This window comes from Bos indicus x Bos taurus, chromosome 1, assembly GCF_003369695.1.
Source record: "Bos indicus x Bos taurus breed Angus x Brahman F1 hybrid chromosome 1, Bos_hybrid_MaternalHap_v2.0, whole genome shotgun sequence".
Classification (NCBI taxonomy): domain Eukaryota; kingdom Metazoa; phylum Chordata; class Mammalia; order Artiodactyla; family Bovidae; genus Bos; species Bos indicus x Bos taurus.
Genome location: NC_040076.1, coordinates 56,545,911 through 56,563,945, shown reverse-complemented (window position 1 = coordinate 56,563,945; position 18,035 = coordinate 56,545,911). Strand labels below are relative to the sequence as shown.

Genomic DNA, 18,035 nt, shown 5'->3' with positions numbered 1-18,035 from the left:
GAAGAACTGGGGCTTCGGATTGCTCATTTCTGTATCGTCCCCCCAACCCCTTGGCCAGAGTCTGGCATAATAAGCATAAGGTAGGTACTCAAAAAATATGTGGGGGGGCAAAGACCTTGTTCTTGAGCTCTTGGCTTCAGGCTGTCAGAGTGGGCAAAACTATTCCAAAACTTTTTACTGCAACTATCAAGATGACCGGTATAACCTTGTAAGGACTACATGAAAGTTAACTTACATTTCTACAGCTTAATTCCATATTGCTAGCTTCTTGAATGAAATGATCAGCCCTGCCTGCAAAGTCCCTAGAGATAAAGAAGAAACGTTACATTTGAAGACACAAGACTAATTCGTTTATTAGGTGCGTTCTGTAAGTTGAGGAGGGACATTTTTGGCAAATAAATAAATAAATAATCAGACAAACGAAGGCTTCTAGGGCAAAGGAGCTGAGGAAGAGGAAGCGGAGTCTTTGCATAGTTCTAAATGAACAGGAGGTGGCAGCAGTAGGCAACGTGGATTCGCAGCAAAAATGCAGCACTTGCAAAAACCAGGGGCAGGAGGCTTTGAGAAGGTCAGAAGGTGACTAACTACTTCTTTATCATAGAGACCACGATGCGGCACTTTCGTCCTCACTACAGGTTGCGGGACGTGGCGTCTTACATGATCTGCCTAGGCATTCCATACCCGGTCATGCCTGCCTGGGAGGCTCCCTTGTTGCTGCCCATCTGTAGGCCTATTACGTTCTGTCCCTGGCGAAGCTGCTCCTCGGAAAATCCTCTCCGATTCTGCTGGGCTTTCCTGGGCAGAGGGAATGAGAGGGAACACTATCATTCCGTTTTTAAACCTTTCCCAAGATATGCAGTTAGACATGTTCTTTTGGGGGCCACCGATTAGAAGGACAGCCTTATTCTGAACCACAGTCCTGCCAGGAACTATGGTTCTACCCTGAGCTACGACCCTGCCCTGGGTTGCAGCACCACCTGGGCCATGACCCTACCACAGACGGGCCCTACTCTGATACACGACCTCTCTACTCTTAAGTGAATTTCCAGAATTTCCACAGCAAAGAACCAGTGCTGCTTCTCTGGAGATTTTACTCTCAGACAGCTTTCCTGTCTCTCCTCTCACCAGTTACCTCAAGCTCTTGTGAAAATTAAAATCAGCTCTTTTTTAGTAAGCATTTCATTCATCCCACTCCACCCTTTTCTGTATGGGGCCAAGGATGAATGTCCCACCTTAGAGCTGAGGGATGTAGTGAGTTAAGGAGGTGAAATTTCTTACCCTAGACAGACGTCTGCGAGCTTTAATGAAGAGCCAGATAGTAAATAATGCTGGTTTTATGGGGTCACTAACAAAATGGGGGCTAAAACCAGGGTTTCACCTGGCAATATCTAGCTTTTCAGACCAGGTTCATTTACATTGCCACAAGCTGGTACCTTTTTAAACTGTCAAGAAGAAGAGGGGATTAGAGGAATGAAGGGTCAATTATCTGTACAACGTGCTCTTTTCATCTCCCACTGAGCTATTGGGTTAACTTTAAGCTCCCTTGCTACCTCTCTCTGCCCCAAACAAACAGCAAAACAAATTTCTTTAGGAAAAGGCCCTTTACCGACACAACGATATAATTTATTATCCACTTCAGGCCACCTCTGAGAATGACAGAGAATGCTATTAATGGATATGCTAGGAGGACAGGACTGTTCCAACAAATAAAAACATATTTTACCTTCATTATGTGGGAAAATAAATAAATATGTGCATTCAGGGCAAGTTGGCTCATAATAAAACCAAATTCAGACATGAAGGCACATGTGAGAAAAGCCATTCAGTTCTGCTCTGCCTCAGGAGAGACATAATGTGGGCAGAGCTGCAGTGTTCAGGTATCTGAAAAGCAGGAAAAGCTCTGGTGGTATATTCACCTGAACTGGCAGCATAGGTCTAGCCTTGTTCCGGGAGATTCAGCTGTGGGGCTGTGTTTGCCTGTTTCTCGCCTGGACTTTGTGTCCAAACAGCCTCCAGGGAGCTCCAAGGCTTCAGATGCTCACTTTTGTTAAAATCATCCTCGGCCCAGGGAAGGGGAGAGCGTGTGACTGGAAAGGTCTTTTTACCTGTGAAACCAAGACGGTTCTCCCCGGTAACAGCCATCATCCTTGGTGACAGCAACGCTGCCCAGAGCCATCAGGGTCCTCTGCACGGCCGCCATGTCCTTTCCTGGAAGCCAATGAAGAGATTAAAGCCAAGTGTGTGTCGGGGCCAAGGAGTCGAGGAGCATGGGGCTGGACCTCTGGGAAGAAGTTCTCATAGGAGGCTGTAGTTGAGCACACTGGAGGGAGAGGGATACAAAATACACCTCAAAGTGGCCCAAAGACAACCATAGCCAAACTCTTCAGAAAGGAACAACAACAAAAAAATCTCCTGACTAATTATTCTTTATGTGGTGCATGCCAGAGATACCCAGGTTCTAATCCATTCCCAGTTGCATGCATAACACATTCCAATAACTGAGCAGCTCAGACAGAGGTGGGTCTCTGCCCTTAGCAGAGGCCCCAGCCTCCGAGGGTTCTACAAGCAGTGGTGAGGGGAGGTGCTGTGGGCAGGCTGGTGTGGGGGTCTGCACAGGAGATTTTCTTCCGGACTGAAAAGAGAAAAGGAAACTGCAAAGATATTGACTGGATGGATGAACTGCACCAAACCCCAGGAAGATTCTTCCTTTTACTTTATCTGGGTTAAAAGGGTCTAAAATCACCCATGTGCATCAAATTGAGTATTCACTTGGTTCTTTGGGCTGGAGGCCTGGCAGATGAAGAAAAGCAAATCAACACAGAGAGCATCCAGTGTGACGTGGTGAGAGGCTCTTCATTTTGTGCTGCTTGAAAGGAGCTAAATGGAGATAATAAATAAATGGCTTGCATGAGAGAGAGTGAGGGAGGGAGAGAGGAGGAGAGACTGAGAGGGAGTGAGGGAGAGGTATGCCCCCTCACTCAGGGGGAAGGGGCACACTGTCACCGAAGGAGCCCTGACCCTTCAGCCACGGAGCGGACAACTGGCCTACAAGGCAGTCTCCTGTTCCATCCTTTCTCCCCTCCCCGCTTCTAGCCAGCTGACATGGCCTGGACAAGGAAAAGGGAAGTTGCTACTGTGTGCTTAGCCCCACAATTAAGAACCAGATCAAAGGCATACGTACGGCACAAGCGTGAAGTGCAGAAGCTAAAGCCCCAGGCTGGGGGAGAGGTGCAGTGTTCAGCCTAGCAGGGGGCTGTGAAAGTTAAGGGCAGACATTAAAGTTCCTCTCCAGACTGAGTGAACCATCTGCAATCTCCCCGGGGCAGGCTGCTGCAGCCTAGTCCCCAGAGAATACAGAATTGCAGGGGAAAGGCAGACAAAAAGTGAGAATGGAGCATAACTATAACAAAATAAACTATTAAGGCCTGTAGAGGAAGTCCAGCTCAGGATGTCCATTTATTCAAAGAGGAGGGAGAGACAGCAGATCCTCATCTCTCTCCCCGCCCCTCCTACACTGCCCACATTAACCACAGGACGATTTCCTGGATTGTGAGGCCCTGTGGGATGGATAATACATACAGGGATGAAACTTTCTCAATGGAGAGCCCCACACCAGACGCAAGGAACAGCTGGGCTGGTGGAGAAAGGAGGATCTGGGCAGCAGATGGAAGGAGGTGGGCCCAAGGGATACTGAGAAGTCAGAGAGAGGAAATGAAGGAGAGGTTATGAGAATGTTCCCTCTCTTCCGCAGATTTAAAGCATTTCTGTGACTGTCACTGTATCATAAGATACATTTTTTTGATAGAACTGTCATGATGATATTCTGAAAGATCACTGTGGGAGGAGATACGGAGAGGGCTTGCTTTCAAGCAGTGAGCCATTAAAGAGAATCTCGAGAAACCGAAGCACATGGAAGCTTAGAAAGGTCTGGGTACGTCACTCATCTCCACTCTCTACAGGAAGCACACCAGAAATCTGTGCCTGGTGGTTGGAAAGAGCACATCTGGCATGTCCAGGATCTGGGAAAATGTGGAGCCTGGCACCTGGCAAGCAGCCACAGATACTTTCCTGGTGCCAGGGGTGGGAAGCAAGCTCTGTTAAACCATAGACCCAGCCCCCATCCCATCACATAGGGCTAACACACACACACTGCATGAGCCCAGAGAGGAGAGGGAGAACTAAGCTGGGGCAAGGGGAAGATATCCAGGAATGTAGACCTATAAATCCCACCCCACCCTCAAGCCAGAAGCATCCAAAAGTAAGAAATTGTGTGATTGGGCAAAAGAAGCTGGGTAAACAGGCATTAGACAGGGAAAAACTGGAAAACCTTTTTTAAAAAAGAAAGGTCCGGAGACAAGAGATTTGTTATAAATGATAGGCTAAACACTTTATTGGTTTCCCTGGTAGCTGAGATGGTAAAGAATACGCCTGCAACGAGAGACCTGGGTTCGATCCCTGGGTCAGGAAGATCCCCTGGAGAAGGGATAGGCTACCCACTCAAGTATTCGTGGGCTTCCCTTGTGACTCAGCTGGTAAAGAATCCCCCTGCAATGCGGGAGACCTGGGTTTGATATCTGGGTCAGAAGATCCCCTGGAGGAGGAAATGGCAACCCACTCCAGTATTCTGGCCTGGAGAATCCCATGGACAGAGGACCCTGGCAGGCTACAGTTCATGGGGTCGCAGAGTTGAACGTAACTGAGCGACTTTCACTTCAAAAACACTTCATTATATGTGATTGTGAGCTCCATTTTGTAGCTGTTGCTGCTAAGTCGTTTCAGTCGTGTCCAACTCTTTGTGACCCTACAGACTGTAGCCCACCAGGCTCTATGACCATGGGATTCTCCAGGCAAGAATACTGTAATGGATTGCCATGCCCTCCTCCTGGGGATCTTCCCAACCCAGGGACTGAACCCATGTCTCTTACATCTCCTGTATTGGCTGGCGGATTCTTTACCACTAGAGCCATCTGTGAAGAGGTGGCTCAGACGGTAAAGAATCTGCCTGCAATGCAGGAGATTGGGGTTCAATCCCTGGGTCAGGAAGATCCCCTGGAGAAGTGCATGGATACACACTCCAGTATTCTTGCCTAGAGAATTCCTAGAGGAGCCTGACGGGCTATAGTCCGTGGAGTCACAAAGAGTCAGACACAACTCAGTGACTAACAGTTTCACCGACCCCCATGGACTTGATATGATTCCTCCCAAAAGGTGGATGGAAAAATTAACTTAGGAAAGTTAATTAACTTGCCAGAGCTACCCAACAAGTAAATCAGGGCCAAGCTCTAACTCAGGTCTGTCTGAAGGCAAAGCCCACAAACAATCTAGGAGGCCACACTGCCATCTCCCACAGGCATAAAATCCCCATAAAATCTGGGGCACAAATTTCAAATGACCTCAAACCTTTGTTTTGTTTGGAATAATTTCTCAACCCTAGTCAGATTAAAGCAAAAGAAAGCAATTGAGGCCCAGAGATCCCCACCAGTTTGCAGATCAAGTTAAAATAATTATTGTCAAGATTAAGTAATATAAATGAACAGAAATCTGCCTTCTGCAACCAGTTCATGTCTATTTTATTTTCTAAAAGGCACACTTTGGAAAGAATTCTACTATTTTGGGTGAACCAAATGGGAAGAGAGCCTCTATTCCAGCCTCATTTCTCTTGCCAGTTCAGAAGCTCAGATCAAGTGCTATTGGGTAGAAGCGGGCTGTTTTTGGAGGTTGATTCCTGTCACTGAGAGTCAAACATTGAAATGTTTGAAGGAGCAGTGAGGTTGGGAAAGATCTGTGAAGTGAGCCAGTTATAAAGCCGCAAAAGCTAAACTGCTTGAATCACAACCGCACATCCATCTGCCTAGAACCCAGCCTGCTATAGAACATAGTTTCCCAAGCTTCTGGAATTATTTATCAGATGAGGTTGGGGGAACACTTTAAAAATATAAAAATTTCCTGACTTTCTTTAAAAAAAAAACATGAAATTTGAGGTCATTCCCTGGAGGGACTGATCTGGCAGTCCTGGGTGGGGCCTGAGAGTTTGTATTTTTAATAATCTTTCCATATGATTCATGCCATCAGACAAGTTTAAGAAACATGGGTTTCACCTGGTGACTCCTAACTAGACCGATTATCAGAATTACTTGAGGATCTTGAAAATTCACACCCTGGGACAATCTCCTGTGATGATTCTGATGCAGCCAGATGGACATGCAAGCACTGCCTCCAATACTATACTTTTTTAATTTTTAAAAACATCCCAATGTCTGATATGTGGTAGGTACTAAATTAAAGTTGCTAAGCCATAACTGCTTCCTTCAGAGCTACTCTCCACAAAGTCAGAAGTAACATCAATAGTTAAATCCACATTGGGGAGGCTGCTCAGAACCTCAGAAGCTTGGAATTGCTTTGCTTCCTGAAAACTACCCCTAGTTACTTTGACAAGACCGCTTGAAACTGCTGTTCAAGGCTATTTCTCCAAGAAAAAGAGGGTGAAAGAGGAAGAAGGGGGAGGAGGAGAATGGTTCTAAAGTACCAACTAGGTGCTGGGACTTTTCTAGATGCCGGGAGTGTATGAATGAGACTGAGTCCAGGTGGCGTTGGTGGTTTAGTCGCTAAGTCGTGTCCAACTCTTGCGACCCCATGGACTGTAGCCCTCCAGGCTCCTCTGTCCATGGGATTGTCCCAGGCAAGAATACTGGAGTAGGTTGCCATTTCCTTCTTCAGGGGACCTTCCTGACCCAGGGACTGAACCTGAGTCTCCTGCATTGCAGGGAGATTCTTTCCCGACTGAGCCACCAGGGAGGCTCAGAGTCCAGGTGGTGATCTGAGACCACTGGCCACAGAAGGAAAGTGATACACAAAAGAGAGGGGCCGAGTTTACATAACAGCTCAGGATTTTAATCAGGCTCCTGAACCCTTCCAGCCCCCTATCATAGGGGAAACTAATATTAGACTTGCAATTATAAAAAGAGATGGTGGCAAGGTAGCTTTCCTTGTCAGAATCTCTTAAAGCAACTTACTTGACAGCACTCTGTTCCCTGTTTACTGCTTTATCACAGCGCAGTGTCCCCCCGGTATGGTCTTACAATCCAGCGATTAAAGGATCATGTCCGTGGGGATTGGCCAAGGGTTCTATATTATAAGGAACCCCAGTGCCCAGAGAGTTCGAAGGCTTTTACCAAAAAGATACCTGAACAAGGATTCTGTTCCCTTAATTTTTAAAATTATTTTCATTCTCTTATGCATGTCTTTGGGTAGAAAAAAATAACAAAAAGTTAAAGAGAAAGAAATAAGGCCAGAGGAGTCATCTGGGCAGGTATAGTCAGGTTGGATACTCTGCTTTCAATACTAAAATGCAGTCTTACATTCAAAGCTCTTGCTTTGGAATGACTTTTATTTTACATTATTCTTGACTCCACCTTGTTGCTCTTAGAATACTGGGTGTTTTTTTTTTTTTTTTTTCAATCTTTCTGGGACTTATAGAGAAAGCGGTCAATGGATGAAAAAAACATTTCTTATTTTCCTGAGTAATAACTTAGGCATAACCCTCAGTTCTCCACTCAAGGTAGAAAACTATTGCTTTAAATCAGGGTGAAATGTCAGAGGGTAGGTTGGGCTGCTCTGTGGGCTTTATAAATTTATACTCCTTGCCTCGCTGAAAAATTCTGTAGGGCAGTGGTTCTCAGAGTGGAGTTCCCAGACCAGCAGAAGCAGTATCACCTGTGAATGGGTAAGAAATGCAAATCCCTAAGCCCCACCCCAGACTTAATATCTCCAAAACTCTGGGGCTGGGGTCCAGTAATCTGGGTTGTCACAAGCCTGACAGGAGGTTCTTTCTGGTGCACACTGCAGTTGAAGGCCCACTGCTGAAGGAAGAGCCCGCCACACACCAGAGTGAGCAGTGCCTGGAATAAATGCAGTAACGGCTGCTCTGAGAGAAAAGGAGGCTTCAAGCAGCAGGCATTTCTGTAATGTCTCAAGTCACCACGGGTACTGTACAATGTCCCTGAACAGCTCTCAGACTGGGTGAAAAGTCTCGTCTTTTCTTACTATTGAGGAATGACACATACAGTGACACCTCCCAGAGAACATATATGGCTCCATATTTGGAATATATTCCAGGCACTGCACCCCCAGTATAAACCTCTCCAACACTCAGTCATCAAGGAGGGGAACACGAAGACGGCATAAAACCATGTGTCCCAAACCCTCATCAGTAGGATTATGGGGAAGAGTGATCAGATTTGATTGATTTTTAAGTCTTGTCTACTCTGACATTCTAGAATTCTAGGTGTCTAATGCTCATTTTGCCTGGTTATGCATGGGAACCAAAAAGGGTATTTATTGATGGATTGACAGCAGAGGGAAAAAAACCAACGTTTATTAGGTGTCTCTTAGCCAGGCATCACGCTAGGCATTTTATACATTTAATCCTTGCAAGAATCCTACAAGGGAAGAGCTGATTATAGAAGGGAACTGAGCCTCTGAGAAACTAAGCAGTCTAACCAAGGTCTGGAGCATGACGCTAAAACTCACGCTCTTCCCATAGTACCAAGACCCCTCGGTTTGGAATAGGCAAAGCAATATATATCATGGGAAAAACATGAAGGGTAATGACCATAGAGGTGGAAAAAAGTCAATAAAGAGACCCAAAAGATGGCCCCTCATTTTGGAGAATGGCCAGAGGTGAAGCCACTGGAGATGACAGAGAGAGAAAAGGTCATCCAGGTAACCCTACCGGCCGCTGTGTGAGGCCCTTAATGAAGTCCATTCATTCCAGACAGAACATGTTCCCTTCCAGCCTTGCTCCTGCTGCCCTCACTTTCTGTTAGTCTTTTTAAAGAGACAATGATAATAGTAACTTGAAAATTGCTATCATATTTTATGGTCTACTCTTCCACAGTAGAAGCACTGCGCTAAGCACTTTTAATGCATTGTCTCATTGACATCTCACATCAACCCTGTGAAATAGACACTATTATTCCCATTTTACAAGTGAGAAAATAGAAGCTTAGCAAAGCTCATTGGTAAGTGGTGGAGCAGAGGTTTGAAACTGGTGGTCTAATTTCTGACTTAGGGGCCTGCACTTTTCTACCCTCCAGGGTGACATTTCTTTGCACGCTTTGTGACCAGCACACTCACTTGCTCTCGTGCATTATCTCTTACACACACAGACACCCCTCCTTTTCCGGCTCCTCCCTTTCTCTTCTTCCCCCTTTCCCTCCACAGAAGAGATGCTGAAAACTAACCTCCATTGCTCTCCAGAGTCACAACTGAGATGGCCCCACCCGTCCTTTCCAGGGACCTGGGGTGAATCCCAAACCTGCCAGGCATCCACCTTCTCCCATCCATGAGAAAGACCTCTCCTTCCATGGCTCTAAGCCGCCCTCACTGCTCCTCTATCACTGAAAGGAACAGGTCACCCAGCTTCCTTCAAGGGGAACTCCAGTAACCTTATCTATATCTCTGTAGTTGGGTTGTTTTTTAGACCATTCAGCCCTGGGTTCCTTCTTAAGGCCTTGAACCTTTTATTCTGGTTGCCCCCAAATCCATTCGAACATTTCACCTTGTATCTAAAAGGGGTTTCAAGATAGAGGATACCTCTGGGGCATCTGCCTGTCTAAACAACTGAAGCTAAAAGAGAAGGCATTTGGCAAGCTTTGGGCTCCTGCGGCTTTATTCATCTGCGACATAAGAGCAGCACAGAGTCACTGGGCAGCCATGGGCAAGCAGACGCCTTACTTAGGAAGATGCCAAGCAGGGGAGACAAGGCACTGAGAGCTGTCGAGTATAAAGTGCCTGCAGACAAGGAAGAGAAGTACCCAGGCAAGGAGGGCTGGCCCCTTGGAGCCACAGCTACCATGACCACAATGCGTGGAATCAGGAGTGAATGTGAGTAATGTGAAATTTGATGACAGCATTAAAACCACAGGTCAGGTGCAGAAGAGCAAGAAGAATGTGAAACTAAGCTGAGGGGATGGCCGGTCCAATAGCTGAGCACACAAACATGGACACCCTCTCACGCACATAGGCATATCGACACCTGCCCGCCTGCCCAGTGGCATCCCTTAGACTCCAGCTCACTCATCCCCAGACTCGCAGGGGACCAGCGGCTCTGGCAGAAGGATCCAGCCTCATGCTTGTTGGTGCTGTTGTTCCACGGCTTTCATTCCTGGACTCACCCAGGGCCACATGGCTCCCCGATCTCTGCTCAAAGTAACTCACTTTCCTGCCTCTGGCTCCATTGTATGGTAACCAGCCCAAGCTGCAGACAAGCCTCCTGGGGGATGTCAAGTATCCCTTCTAGCACACAGAATGAATCTCCCAACCTCAGTCCTGAGTTGTCCCTCCATGGAGGGGCCCACCAGGTCCTGGAGCCTCTAGACACTCTGAAGTATCTGTTCTATGCCAGCTCTCCTGACCACAGCATCTCAGCCACAGCGCCCTAGCAGTAATCAGTTGCCTTCCTTATTTCCTTTACAGCCCCATCTTTCTTTGCCCTGGGAGCCCACCTGTCCACCTCAGAGTGTCTGCTTTTCCCCTTTTCTCTAGGAGTATCACCCTGCCTTGGAGCCCACCCTTCTACCACCCCATCTCAGGCTCCTGCTGTCACACTGATGCCCCTCAACTTCCTTCTTCCCTGAGAGCTAGCTGATGCCTGGGGTTGGGGCAGGTAGTACAACATACATAAGTAATTGTGGGTGAGCTCTAGTTTCATCATCACCTACTCTACTTATCAGGGAACCCTTGCCCCTGTCCTCCTCCCCCTCACTGCTAGCACCTCCTGTGCCTAAAGTTCACCTCTGTGGTCTTTGGAAAAGAGGAAAGACAAGAAAAGCCTCCTCAGCACAGAAAAGCACCCTTGGGCTCCCCACCTCCCCCAGCCCTCCCAGTTTCTTCCTTAACCTATATACTTCCTGTACTCGGTAGGGTTGGGGCACTCACTGGGACCCCTTCCATTCACACAAACCTGCCAGCACAGGGGCTCTCACCTTCCGTCCCACACAGCCCTGAATCATACTCCCTCTCCTCCTCATCTCCTCACTCATGGTTATGACTCAACAGCACACTCCTGGTGTAGGGGAAAGAAATAGCATGCTGGCCAAAGCATGGCATGCAGACGAGTGAAGGCCCTACTCTTTGATATCACAGAGCGTGGATTTGAGTCCTGGCTCTGCTAATTACTAGCCAGTCATACGACAACACCCCCTCTCCTGAAATTGTTAGGAGAATTGATTGGTATTATGCAGAAAGGCAGTAGTACCGTGCCTAGTGTTGAGGAAAATATTGATAAGCAATAGGTATTATTAGCAAGGAAAAATCAGCATAGTTTTGACCTATAAAGCAGGGACTAAAGCTGAACGATGACATTCTGTGGGGATTTGGAGGCTAGTGTCCGTGAGGTTCAATGGCCTGGCCCGAAGGTCTGAATATCTGAGCTTCTAAATAATAGCAAAACATGACTGATAAACTGATCGGCCTCTTAGGATTTTTAAGTACTCATCTGTTCTCTGCATGACATGGAGACAGGGTGTGTGTCGGGGGGTGAGGATTAAGGAGGCAATTGCTTCTTTATAAGGTGTTTAGTAGAATGGTCCTCTGCTAGAAATATGGTTCAACCATCATCTGAATACCCCTTCATATATCATTGTCTCCTGATCCCAGGAAAGTCTGTTCATTCTCATTGTCAGTAGAGCCACTTGGGCCACTGCCCCGAGTATCCTGTTGATTGAACCACCGATGACAGCTGGTGACAATGAGTATGAGAGTGAAGCGTCAACCTGGTAGCCCTGCTCACACAAGTCCCTCCCTCTCCTCACCGCGGCAGGCCTGGTGTGGAAAAACATGCTTGGATGGAAGTGTACATTTGGGCTCCAGGGGACTCTGAGCCCTGTGACCGTGGGTCCCAAATTCTCTGGTGGTATCTCCATCCACATCACTTTCCCTAATGGTGGTGGATTGATAAATATGTCTAGAAACTTGATTTCCTTTTTATGCCTTGTTAGATTTCTTAATTCACAACTATAAAAGAAAAAATCATTTGTCACTGTCTCTGAGCAAATACACATCTGCAAGGCATAGTCATCAACCTCCCAAGTAATCATTTAATACAAGGCTGGGGTGCTATTATTTCTCAGATTGAATGACAAAGTTGTGCCAGGCAGCTTTGTCTATAACCCTGGCTGCTGGTGAGTCAGAAGCATACTTGCCGACCCCCATCCCCTCCAGGAACTATCATTTGTAGAGAAAATTATGTTGTGGGAGGAGTAAAAGAAAGGAGAGGCATCCATGCAACCTTGTTAGCTTCTTCTCCACAGAGGCTTCTGTTTATGCCTTTAGTTTGCGGGGTCCCTGCTGTGTCCCGAGGTGTGTGTTCCTTAGAGGAGGAACACTTGCAATAGAACATCACAAAGTAGGAGGCAAACAGCGCGCCTGGGTGACAGCTGATAATCCTCTCACATTCTCAAATCACATGTGCACACACGCATGGAAGCACACGGAAGAACACTGTGGGCAGGTTTCACAAAGAGAAAAGCAAACGGGTGGGGGAGGGGAGAATGAGCCGAAGGCATGAGAAAGCTGTTTACCTTCCCACAGATCCACGGTCTGAAAAATGTCGGTGGTCCTGACACCATAGATCTCCGCAGCTTTTAGGAACTGGGAGATCTGCTCCATCTGCTTAAAAGCCATCTTGGACTCTGAGATCTTGGGAATGGGCTCTTGTCCTGGTGGGTATAAACTGTTTATCAGCTTGCACAAGACCTGAAGAAGGAAAGGGTGGGGGTGGGGGTACAGAATCAGTGTTTCCCTTTGTATTTACTAGTCCCTAAATGCAAAGTGAAATCCTGGCCCCCACAGGGCACAGACTACAGGTTTGGGCCTGGGCCAATCTGGCACCCCAGAAAGGCATGGGCTCTGAGCTGGGTGGCCAGGCTCCCACACTGAATCCCAAAAACCCATCCTCTGGCTGCTCCTGACCGTGATGAGGCCACTAGCTTGGGAATCCTCTTCCCTCCTAACTCCTCCCTTCCTTTTTCTGGGTGAGGGAAAGACTGTTTAGAGAGGGAATGTGTGCAGTGATGCAGTCACGATTTCAAGCTTTCTATGGAGGGATGAGTTAGTGGCTTCCAGAGAGGTAGAATGATATAGTATTATTTCTTCCATCAAAAGGCAGATCAGAATCAGGCTTCAATAATGCATCGGGTAAGGGCTAATGATATGTAAAGGAACCAAACCGGGTGGCTCCCCCCAGATACCTATAACCAAAGCGCTGGGCATAACCCAACAGAAGCCTGGGACAGCCGTTATGTAACAGTAAATCACAGCCTGTGGGAAAAGACCGGCTTGTTGGCATCAGCAGAGCCTGTGGTCCCCATCCACCCAAATACACAGCAGCATCTCCTTAGAAAAGCAGTTATCAAATAAGGATTCCCTTCAGTTTCATGAGAACCCATCCATTCAACAGACAGGCACTGAGCATCCCCAAGGCAGATAGCTCCAGGAAGAATGGGAAGGTGGTGAGTCCTACTCCTCCACCCCTTCCTTTGTTTTACTATATAACCAACCTATTACTCCTGGGGGAAGGAATCCCCTCCCCCCCACCCCTCATCTCCCTTCCAGGAGCTGATGCACCAAGAAGGCTGGAAAGATCTCAAGGAAATACTTATCTCTACTCTCGCTGTAAAGAGCAAAAGGGCTTCCAATCTGCCAGCAACTCAGAAGCAAGCTGTGATGTCTGGGATGGGCGGAGGGTACTCTAATCTAGCGAGGGAATTCTAGCAGGGAGCCCAGATCGTCCATCCCCGAAGAGATAAAGGCATTCCCATCTCCATCCCCACGAGACAAGAGCTTGGCAGCCATCCTCACGTAAAAAGAGGAGACCCTGGAGGGCTTCCCTGCCCACCGCTCGCCCCTCATCCACTAGGATCGTTGCCGGTCCTTACCGTTCCGTCCATCAACCATTTCTGAAAATGGGCCCTGCCCGGGGGCGGGTGCTCTATGTCCTCGGCGCACTGAAGGATGATCCAGTCCACCAGCTTGTTCTCCAGGTCCGCGTCGTACTTCTGCTCGATCTTCTCCTGCACCTCTCGGCTTAAGCCGTAGCTCGGGCCCCTGTTAGCCATCTCTGGAAGAGAAGAGAGGACACGCGAGGCATCCACACAATAGAGCACCCGCCCGGCTCTCTGCACCCTGGGCTGGGATGTGGCTGGGCCGCCTGGCCCGGCAGCAGCAAAGCGGGCAGACAGCCGGGCGTGGTTTAAATCAAGGAGCCAATGAAGTCACTGGGGTTTCACCTACAAACGGGAGAGAAAAGCGCAGCCACGCGCCAGTGACTCTTAGAATAAAGCCCCTGTCTGTCCGGGGGGATAGGGGCTGGGGGGTGGGGGGATGGATGCCACCTCTCAATCCCGCCTATCAATAAGACGAAACGACGCACCAGGACTCACAATCAAGCCTGAAGCCCCGGGGCAGCAAGGGGCTGGGTGGTAGTCGTTTCTTCCTTCCTCCCAGAGGCACTTTTGCAAAGGCAGGAACCCTGAGATGGGAGAGAGCAGGTAATTAACAGGCAGGGAGGAAGGCCCCCTTGACGTTGCGCTGCTGATGCTACAAGCGCCTGGGAGAAGGGTACACTGATTCGATTTTCTCATGGCTGAGGAGGGTCAAACCAGGGCCGTTGCTAAGAGCCTTCCAAAAAGCCAGCCCTCTCGGGTGTCAGTCAAGCCCGCCCGCCTCCCTCCCGCGGAGAGCTGCTTTCTCAGCCGCACGATTCTCTCCGCTGCTCCGGGGGACAGCCGGCGTGGCGCACGAGGCCCGCGCACAGCTGCGCAGGGGCAGGGGCCTGTGGGAGAGTCCGTTCTCTCAGCTGTCCATCTGTCAGGAGTTGCCAAACCACTTTGCCCCTGCCCGGAGGGGAACAGTTGTCTGGTGGGGCGGGAGGGGCGGGGCTGGGAGCTGCAACGCTCTGCTTGTTCTGTTTCCAGGCGGATTTCATCCAGAAACTTCCATCCCGGTGGGAAACCTCTGTGCCTCAGTTTGACTTATTCAAGGAGTATAGCGTTTTAATGCGATTTTTAAATCTGGAAACACTGAGTACACGTTTTATGAATTAAAGGGAGCTCAATGTACGAAGAAGTCTTGGAGTGAAAGACTTCTATAAAGATGTCATCTGTTTATTTTAATTAAGGACCAGGAAGGCACAGATAACACGCTGTCAGTGGTCACTGCGTATTTGGTGTGAGCAAACTAGACCTTGCGAATAATCTTCAGACCTAAGTTGGCCTGAAATTTTTAGAACTGCTGAAGGTCTTGGTGGTTTGTCTTCCTAGACTATAAGTCACTTGGAGGTAAGAAGTCTTGTTGGGACTTCCTTGGTGGTCCAGTGGTTAAGACTCATATGTTCCACTGCAAGGGGACATGGGTTCAATCCCTAGCTGGAAGACTACTAAGATCCTGTATGCAAGGAGATGTGGCAAAAAAAAAAAAAAAAATTAAGTCTTATTAGTGTTATGTAAGTCTGGGTACTTTTCATGGGAAAAACATCACAAATTTTCTTTGGTTTATTCAACAACAACAAAAAAAAATTTTTTTTTTTTTTTGAGTATTTAACCGTGTGAAGTACTGTTCTGGAGAGAAATAAAATATAAAATTTTCCTCTGGAATAGATTGATTAGTTGACTCAGAACATTAGATAAAACAAGTCTAGCACATGGGATAGTGATCTTTGTCCCTGTGGGAAATTGATTTGAAGCTGTGCAGGAAATGACCTCAAACAATACATGTATTGAGAAAAATCTGCCAGCTGGGGCCTGGACTCCTGAAAATCTAATTACTTCATAGTTATGTGGGTGGTTTGCTTGAGAAAAGGCTTAGTGGCCAGTAGCTGAAGGAGTAGGAGAGAGAATCCTGTGAAAAACAAATGGTTGTGAGAGAATCTGAGCTTTGAGGAGAGCAGTAGGTTAAAAAAAGGCTTGAGAAGGTCTGACCATCACAGGTCTGGAGACTGCATGGACTCCTCAATTGAAGAAGCTTTAAAGGCAGCAGACTGGCTTCAGAGAGTAGAAGTTCAGGGGCAAGAGTCTCTAGCAAGGAGGGTGTCCGCTGAATTTGGAAGTCAGTCAGTTGCATCTTGGGCGGAAGCGATATGGACTAACTGGTTCTAACCCGGGACTAAGGAAATAAAAGCCCAAACAGAAAGCATGTTATTTCCTGTGTGGCTGGAATTGCTCTAGGGAAGATGTTGGCTTGTTATATAAAAGCAGAAACAATTCTAAAAGATGTACATTTGTCTCTTTTTTTGAGACTGTGTTTTGCAGATCTTTTATACCCAAAGATGCTTTTGCCACTGTAACAAAACATGTGAATGATTGAAATCATGGTTCTGGAGAGGATATAATGGGAAAGAGAGGAACCCAACCAAGGCATAAGTTAGAAATGTCCAGATACCCACAGGAAATCTTCAGAGAAAAAAAAAAACAAAAACACAATCCCCTGGGTGGTGGCACCAGAAATTGGCTCAACCCTCTACTTACTGAGTGGCTACAGATATTATAATTACTTTTTTCTGTAACTTTTTTTAAAGGCCTATGTATCTGAGATTTAAAAAAAATGAGACATGGCAACATGGTTTAGCAGCAAAGTTAAACTTGTAAATCATAGATGCCAATCAAGGGTTATGCTTAAAATATGCACAAAGTCCTCAGGTACATTTGTATCTGGAGGAAGAAGGTAGGAGATTAATGAAAAGATTTATAAGTGAGATGACTTTAAGTCTCAAAAGATGACTAGGTGTTTGCCTAGTGGATGGGATGAGGCGGGAAGGATACAGAAGGCGTTGCTGGCAAAGGCAGCTTATTTAAGAAGGCAAACGTAATCTAGTATCAACAAAACATAGGGTTAAAGGGAAGATACGCATAGAAATAAAGCTGGAATGGCAGGCATACTCCAGATTATAAAGGAGCGTGCTTGCAAGTGTCCATGGTTAAATTTTCAGGAATTTTGAAAGCCAATTATTAAACTCAGCCATTATAAGCAGTTAAATTATGTAATCTTACTTTTAAATACATTATATTACAGGCTAAATATTCAAAATGGATCACTTCCTAATTTATTTTGCTACATTTTACTACTACCTATTTTTTTTAGGATGTTTATGGTTATTGTCTTTACATGGTGTATATACTATGTAACAGCCTGGTACTGGGCATTTCTTCCCAGTTTCCTTGTATTCAGTGACATTACAATGGTAGCTTGAAGCCAGTTATGACAGGAGTATTTCTATCATGGTTGTTGGCAAATGCTACAAATCGGAACTCACCCCAGCTAGTTGTCAACTATTTATTGGCCTTGCCACTGGGCTTATGTATCATGCAAATGAGCTTGAGTGCTTTCATAGCAGAGTTGGGGAGTGGGGGAAGAACCTTCAGATCTGATATAGGTGAAAGAAAAGAAGAGGGTCAGAATGACTCATAAGTTTGACTTGTATAATAAGAGTAATTGTTGCACCAGTTCTTTTAAGTGGACCATAAGCCGGGAGGTACATTAAAGGGGAAAGAAGATAGCGTTTGGATTTATTGCATTTGGGAGGGCCACCACAGTCCATCCCAGCCATTAGGCAGTGGGTTTTGTGCATCTGGAGCTCAAGAGAAAAATCTGGAATGAAGGAAAGTAGTTGAATTATCTGTATGTAGGTAGCAGTTAAAACCAAGAACCTGGGTGAAGTTGCTCAAGCTGAATAAGTAGGTGCATGAGAAGAGTCTGGGCTTCCCTAGTGGCTCAGTGGTAAAGAATCCTCCTGCAATGCTGGAGCCACAAGAGACGGAGGTTCCATCCTTGCATAGGGAAGATCCCTGGAGGAGGGCATGGCAACCGACTCCAGTATTCTTGTCTGGAGAATCCCTTGGACGGAGGAGCCTGGCAGGCTATAGTCCATAGGGTTGCAAAGAGTCAGATACGACTGAAATGACTTAGCACACATACACACATGAGAAGAGTGCCAAGGTCAGAACAGAAGGGAATATCAACGTCACAGGTGGGCAAGGAGA

General features: G+C 47.0%; 1 protein-coding gene across 2 annotated transcripts; it reads right to left on the bottom strand.

The window, feature by feature from the left end:
• Positions 1-327: 327 nt before the first annotated feature.
• On the bottom strand, positions 328-14,752 carry TAGLN3 (transgelin 3). 2 transcript variants are annotated; one of them, XM_027517243.1, is made up of 5 exons: positions 14,432-14,752; positions 13,938-14,119; positions 12,582-12,756; positions 2,106-2,208; positions 328-795 (listed from the first exon to the last, which is right to left on the bottom strand). In XM_027517243.1, exons 1-5 carry the CDS (start codon positions 14,640-14,642, stop codon positions 654-656), a joined length of 813 nt encoding a protein of 270 aa, XP_027373044.1. In that variant the 5' UTR covers positions 14,643-14,752; the 3' UTR covers positions 328-653. The 2 variants fall into 2 exon arrangements, with proteins under 2 accessions (XP_027373044.1, XP_027373132.1); XM_027517331.1 differs by having other exon boundaries at positions 14,442-14,679.
• Between the last annotated feature and the right edge of the window lie 3,283 nt (positions 14,753-18,035).